The sequence below is a fragment of the Arachis hypogaea genome, chromosome 13, assembly GCF_003086295.3.
Source record: "Arachis hypogaea cultivar Tifrunner chromosome 13, arahy.Tifrunner.gnm2.J5K5, whole genome shotgun sequence".
NCBI classification, from domain to species: domain Eukaryota; kingdom Viridiplantae; phylum Streptophyta; class Magnoliopsida; order Fabales; family Fabaceae; genus Arachis; species Arachis hypogaea.
In genome coordinates this window covers 36918176-36925522 of record NC_092048.1, presented here as the reverse complement: position 1 = coordinate 36925522, position 7347 = coordinate 36918176, and the positions used below count along the sequence as shown (strand labels likewise).

Below are 7347 nucleotides of genomic sequence, written 5' to 3'. Positions count from 1 at the left end.
CATCTCTTAAGCACTGATAGCCATCAAAGTTTAATTTTAATACACTGATAGTGTAAAATATTTTGTATAGTCGTTCAATTGCATTCTTACATTTACATGACTATTCATACTATTAATAAAAAATATAACTTAAAGCATCTTCAATTATTATCTTTATCCTCTTGTAGATCAATAACATCATATAAATTTGTAAAAAAATGGCTCTAACAAAAAAAGCCTGTTCTGCCAGGGAACCCGCCACGCCCAGCCAAAGTCTGTCAAAACCCACGGATTAGTCGGGTCAGGCAGAATTTTTAAGTTTGGTGGTGTTAGATTTCAACTCAGACCGTCTTTTTTTGGCGGATTACGCAGGCCAGCTCAACGAATTTCGGCCCATTTGCCACCGCTAACCACAAAATTTACAATTACATACTTATGTATTATCATATGAAATATATTTATTGTCTTAAAATATTTTAATTTGCAAACACAAACCTCAAATCTGATTCAATTTAGTAATAAACCTAAGGACTATAATAAATGTTATTTTTTTCAACCAAAATATTTGTTTTAATACAATGATTAATATTTTGTCTTCTTTTATGGAATATAGGACTTTTACTCTAAATTTAATTATGACTATTCATTTATCTTTTAAATATTTTTAATTATTTTATAGTTTATTATAGTAATTAATTAATATGAAAAAAGAATCATTCCTTTTTTTATAGTATATATAAAATTTCTCTATTTTCTATTAACTTATAGCATAATATTTAAATATTTTTTGAAAAAATTATTATAAAGAACTGTTAGGGAGATTTTAATTATTAAAAGAATCGTTAATAAAAAATATTAAAAAAATAAAATTTTCTAATATTTAGAGAAAATGACTAATTCTTTTTAAAGAGACAAATATATTTTTAGGTGATTTTTTTATTTATTTCTTTCTTATATAATCATACCATTTTTTTTGGTTTTCCACGACATCCCCCAATTCGACAGGCTAAGGACTAATAACCATACCTTTTTTTTACTTTACCCAAAATCATACATAACTGAAATGTATTAAAACATCATTAACAGGCAACATCATTAACAGGCCCACCCCTATTTGTTCAATGGCCCATTGATTTAAATCCAAATGGCCATTCACTAGTTAAAACGGAGCCCAAACATCAGAACCCATTACACCTTCTCAGCGTGCTCACCTCAGCTGTGCATGCATCAACTTCAAGATGTTAGACAACCTGCAGTAAGCTCTACAAGCTGCTCCCTCGCGCACAGCGTAGTTCCACGTGTCATCATTACATTCAAGAAGAGCAGACATCTTTATCTCTATATCTACTAGTTTTAAGACCCGTGCCAAGCACGGGAATATAAAAGCAACAGCTTCTAAGCATAAATAACGAAATCCCGTTGTGGCAATATTCAACAATAGCATATTCGCAAGCAGTAACTACAGTCTTAAGGAGACGGAATGCAAACAACACCTTAAAAAGATGACCAAAGAGCCAAATAACAAACGTACCATTCAAGGCAGAATGGAATGTAGTAAGTTGACAAAAACCTCTCTGTAGACAACATTCATAGTATGATTTGAGACTGTGCCATTAGAGCTAACAACTAATATCTTCAAACTAGAATAACTGTTGACCCGAGAGAGTACAACATAAAGCTGACCATCAGTGAAAATAGGTCTTGGAAGATACATGCCAACAGTTGACAGTGTTTGTCCCTGGGACTTGTTTATGGTCATTGCAAAGCAAAGCATAATCGGAAACTGTCTCTAGGTAAACCTAATCGGTAATGTTTCATTATTAGGGACCATATTCATCTTGGGAATAAAGACAACTTCACCAATATTACGACCTGCTAATATGACGCACTCAATGACATGATCACCAAGTCGCCTAACTTGCATTCGCGTACTGTTGCATAGTCCATTAGATTGGTCAATATTGCAAAGAAGCATGACAGGAACACCAATTTTAAGAACTAACCTGTGTTGAGGAATTACAGAACAATTCAACGCATTCAACGACTCTGTGCTCATTGTGTATAATTCAGATTCTAAGTGACCATCTTCATTAAGCAGTGTGTCAAAGCTCAGGTAAATCCTTTCATTGCCAGGGATCAAAGACATCACATGATTATTAACTTTAGTAACAACATCAAGTGTTGGTGCCAATATACTCCTGTCCTTAAAATAATCCACGCTAGAAGTACGTAGTAAAATATCGGGATACACAAACAACACCAAATCGTGGAAACCCGGAGACTCAATATCCAATAGCAAGTTGTTTGGTATTCTACTCACCGATTTGCCATCAGTACTGTCTCCGAATAACCTGTCACCTATTTGAAGCAGCCACTCAGCAAATTCCTCTAACTGTACATTGTGGATATCTTGCAGACCATGACCTAGCCTCATGTTTTCGGTCAATTATAACACCTAGCAAGATTGCCACAGGTACGAAGCATTAATACACGCATAAACAATATCCTCCCGGGAACCACGAGGAATCACAGAAAATATTTGACGAAAATCACCTCCCAGAACAACAACTTTTCTACCAAATAGAGCATCAGGATTATATCCATGATCAAAATGAAGAACATCTTTAAGGCACTTGTCGAGTGCTTCAAAGCAAAATTTGTTTAGCATAGGTACCTCATCCTATATAATTAATTTTGCAGATGAAATAAGATGTGCAAGAGATGTGCCTTGCCTTATATTACAAATGGAATCTTGGTTAACATTGAGTGGAACCTTAAACCGTGAATGAGCAGTTCGCCCATTAGGCAACAATAGCACTGCAATGCCACTAGATGCCAAATTTAGAACAATATGACCTTTTGACCTTATTGAAGCGGAAAGCGCATTCCATAGAAAAGTCTTCCCAATTCCACCATATCCATAAACAAAGAAAAAACCACCTATGCCACGACTGACTGCATTGAATATTGTGTCGTACATGACACGCTTCAAGTGGAAAACAAAATCGACAGAAATACTTGCCAACTTAGTCTTATTGAAATTGAGCTCATCAAAGAAGACTGTGTCTGGAGGTTCAATGGAATCCACCAAATTCGGAAACGACATGTCTGACGTGGCGAAAATTGGCGAGTCAAGAATTGTTATAAGATATGCGTTGCAAGTATAGTTCTTAACCAACCAGAATTCCGCTTATCAATTTAGAAGGTTGTCACAAGAATTAAAATTAAAATACTGGGAGTATGAATCCCAGGTCGTCTCCCAACGAGTTGCAGAAAGGTGTGCTATTTTATTAATCAGATGTTTTCAAAAAGGGTTTGAGTTGAATAAACAGGAAATTAAATTGGAGAAATTAAGTAATTTAAATAAAAGCCTTGACTGGGAGTAGATTAGTTGGAAGCCCTATTCTTGTTGAGGTACTCTCAAGATTAATTCATAATTGAAGGTTGTTTTGTTTATTTATCCCTTACTAGGTAAGGGAAAGTCAAACAAGTTGGAATGCTGTTTCTATTCACAAGTTCCAACCCGCTCAATTGAAAAGGATTAGTGTCAGTGACTAGAGAGCATTCCAACAATAAACCCAATTACAATTTTCTTTTAAGCATCCCAACTCAAGGGTTCCTTTCAATCAACTCCCCATCAAGTTAGGGAACTACTCGCTCATTGTGAATGTAGAACTCATAACATAGGAAAGGGAATTAAAGAAAGACATGATAAATAAAACTCAAAGGAATCAATTAAAAATAAAAGTAATTCTTGTATTAATAAATTCTAAAATAATCCAATAGTAAAATTGAGTAAATTAAAGGACATGGAAGAGTAAAGCCAAGTAAAGAAAACGAACTAGAATGACGAAGTCTTGGTGAGGTAATAACTCTTCTCAATATCCCAATGCAAAGAGCAATAGAAATAAAAATCCTAAGAACTATGAATGTGTAGAGAGAAAACCTAGAGGAGGAGTAAAACTAGATCTAAAAACTAAAATTGTGTAGAATGAATGTTGTCCTTGGTTTCTCCATATTCTCTGGCTCTAGTCTACTTTTCTGGGCCGAAAACTGGGTCAAAACAGGGCCCAAAATCGCCCCCAGCGAATTCTGCAGATTATGCAGATCGCGCACGTCATGCGATTGCGTCATTCATGCGGACGCGTCATTCGGCGTTTTGCTTTGCCACGCGGGTGCGTCGTCCACGCCTCCGCATCACTTGTGCTATTTCAATCCGCGCGGTAGCGTGAGCCATGCGGCCGCGTCACTGTGATTTCCTCTCTTTCGCGCGGTCGCGTGAGCCATGCGGCCGCGTCACTTCTCGCTGGTCATCTCCTCAACTTCTTGTGTTCCTTCCATTTTTGCAAGCTTCCTTTCCAATCTCCAACTCATTCATGCCCTATAAAGCCTGAAATATTTAACACACAGATCACAGCATCGAATGGAATAAAGGAGAATTAAAATACATAATTAAAAGTCTCTTTGGAAGCAAGTTTTTAATCATGTAATAATTTTAGGAAGGAAATATAAATGCATGCTAATCATATGAATAAGTGGGTAAGGATCATGATAAAATCACACAATTAAACACATTATAAACCATAGAATAGTGGTTTATCAACCTCCCCACACTTAAGCATTAGCATGTCCTCATGCTTAGTTGAAGGAGATAAAATAAATGAGTAGGAACATGTAAAACTCATGCAAAGCAATGCAACCTATATATGTAAGTGCAACTATATGATTCTTGTCCACTTGATCAATAGTAAATAAGCTCTTCAAAACAATTACAAATCAAATTCCACTAATTCAATTCTCATACAGTAAGAACAGATAAAAATGCAAGAAGGTAGCTCATGAAAGCAGGGAACATAGAATTTTAAGCATTGAACCCTCACTGATGATGTATGTACGCTCTAATGCAATCACTCTATCCTTCTCTAATCATGCTCTCTAATTTTTGTTCTTCTCCTAATCAATCAACAACATTTAATATACCAATGCAAACATCATGAGGTCTTTTCAAGGTTGTAATGGGGCCAAGGTAATGGTAAGGATACATATATGGCTAAGTGAGCTTATAAACTGAATCTTTATTTAACCCAAGCTTTAACATAACCTATATATATTCTATATAACTTTAGAATTCATACCTAGCTACCCAGAATTTCCCTTTCACGTTCCATACTCATGTATCAACTTTTTATCTTAATTTTATCATACATGCATTGATCTTTGAATTCTTAACTTAGTATTGGGGTAATTTTATCCCCTTATTTATTTATTGAATATTTTTTTTAAACATAAACATAAAAATAAACATAGCTTATCAATGCACATAGATTTTTAATTCTTATAGTTTCACATGAGTAGGTACCCAAATTCCCATTATATTATCATGACACATTCCCTTATTATCTTTTGTTCCCACAATTTCCCATACTTAATTAGCACATACAATTCTATCTTAAGCTAACCAAAGATCCAGTTTGGGATATATAATTATTTTTCTGCTTAAGGCTAGTAATGTGGTAAAATATAGAACAGATGGGATTTAAAGGCTCAAAGTGGCTAGCAAAGGTAATTGAAAGCGTAGGTTTAATTTGGATAAGTGAGTTTAAACAAATAATGGCCTCAATCATATGCAAGCATACAAATATAATAAACATTAGACATCTAGGATGAAACAAAATATAGATTACAATCATAGAGAAGTAAACACACAAGAATAAAATAATTATGGTTAAATAATGTAACCATGCATAAAGGCTCAATTCTCATAGGTTGTGTGTTCTTTAGCTAAAAAATCATGTTCCAAATACAACTTCAAGCAAATTTAACATAAAAGTTTTAATTAAAATTAGTGAAATTTTGTTCCAAAAATAGAGTCTTAGAAGAAACTTATTGTCTTTTCAATCAAGTAGAACATGCATGCAACTAATCTATTACTATGCAATTTATCCTATTCTACAAAAGAAAACTAACTAAATATCCAAATTTATTGGTGTTTAGGGAAGAGAAATTACCTCCGGAAGTGAGGTACTGACCGACCTCCCCACACTTAAGGCTTTGCACCGTCCTCGGTGCCATTTGTCAGAAACAAAGGTGGGCTGGTAGCAGTATCTTCACAGTCGGGGCCATCATGGCTTCCTGTGCTGGTAAAGGAGGTGGAGTCCAGGGTGTCTGAGTTCTTGAATTTTCCCATAATCAGCTCCTTGAGGTATGTGAATCGGTGCTTGTTACGGTGCTCTCTCATCTTAGCTTTGTGTTCCTGCCGATCCAACCTTTCGAGTATCTGATGGAGCAGTTGGTCTGTTGTAGGTGCTTGTGGTGTTGAAGAAGGAATATTTTCAACCGATTCAGTAGGATGGCTTGTGGCGGCTGGTGGAGGTCTGATGTATTTCCCGTTAGGGACATACTGATCATGCCGTGGGAGCATGGATTTGGTGTCCCCAGCTCTGTAAGAGACCCCGGCTGCTGAGACAAGATCTGAGACCAAGGCGGAAAAAGATAAGTTGCCCGCAATTTGTACGTGTCCCATGGCATTCCGGATGTGTCTCGGTAGATTCAGAGGTTGGTCTGTAAGGATGCACCATAGTAGGACGGCCATGTCCGCAGTGAAGGAGGACTCGTGAGTGCTCGAAAAGACGTAATGGGACATGATCTGTGCCCAAACGCGAGCCTCCAAGGTAAGTGCTGAAGCCGATATTCCCTTAGGGCGGGTACGATGGTATCCGTAGATCTAACGGCTGCCAGGTAGTGCGATAACACTGAGAACGGCGTCCCAGTCAAATTGGTACATCTGGCGCTTGAGTGCGGCTTCTTGAAAGGTGTCCAATCCTTCTGGAACAGGGGGAAGACCTAGAGCTCTTTGAATGGCCTCTTCTGTAATGGGGACTTGCTTCTGACGGACAAAGACAAACTGCAGGGTTGGTAGGTGGAAGTTGGAGTAGAACTCGACTACCCAAGAAAGATTGACCTGCCTCGGCTGTCTTTGTAGGAAACCCCATTGTCTTTGTGCAATTTGCGGCTCAACAAAGGTAGCAATATGGTTTGGGAGGAGAAGAAGGTATTCGTTGTTGTAACTCCTTTCTGCCAGGATGGGGAACATCTGCTCACAGTAGCGATTGAAAAATCGCGCAGTATCCTTTGCTGGGAAGGCTTTTTCTTTATCATCAACCTTTATAATCCTCTTAGTTCTTTTTGTTGAGGGTTTAACCGCAGTTGAAGAGGGATCTGCCACTAATGCTCTTTTTGTTCCTCTTCTTGCTGGTGGTTTGGGAGTAGCTTTCTCTTTTCCTTTCTTGGTGGCCATCCTGAAAGGGAGAAAAGAGGAAGTATGTCAAAATGTTAAGGGGTAAAGCAAGGAATATGATGGTATGAGTG

At 37.1% G+C, this 7347-nt stretch overlaps 2 protein-coding genes across 2 annotated transcripts; both read right to left on the bottom strand.

Moving 5' to 3' along the window:
• Positions 1-1768: 1768 nt before the first annotated feature.
• On the bottom strand, positions 1769-2413 carry LOC140177562 (uncharacterized). The gene has a single exon (XM_072210684.1). It carries the CDS (start codon positions 2411-2413, stop codon positions 1769-1771), a length of 645 nt encoding a protein of 214 aa, XP_072066785.1.
• A 21-nt stretch (positions 2414-2434) lies between these two features.
• On the bottom strand, positions 2435-3085 carry LOC140177561 (uncharacterized). The gene is made up of 2 exons (XM_072210683.1): positions 2753-3085; positions 2435-2659 (listed from the first exon to the last, which is right to left on the bottom strand). The coding sequence occupies exons 1-2, from the start codon at positions 3083-3085 to the stop codon at positions 2435-2437; spliced, it is 558 nt and encodes a 185-aa protein (XP_072066784.1).
• Between the last annotated feature and the right edge of the window lie 4262 nt (positions 3086-7347).

What these genes read in the sequence shown, in the direction of transcription:
- LOC140177562 (XM_072210684.1), bottom strand. Translation starts at nt 2,413, where the DNA reads ATGAGGCTAGGTCATGGTCTGCAAGATATCCACAATGTACAGTTAGAG.
- LOC140177561 (XM_072210683.1), bottom strand. Translation starts at nt 3,085, where the DNA reads ATGTCGTTTCCGAATTTGGTGGATTCCATTGAACCTCCAGACACAGTC. An exon ending in CTGCTCATTCACGGTTTAAG is followed by an intron (nt 2,660 to 2,752) that starts GTTCCACTCAAT and finishes TTAATTATATAG; the next exon opens with GATGAGGTACCTATGCTAAA.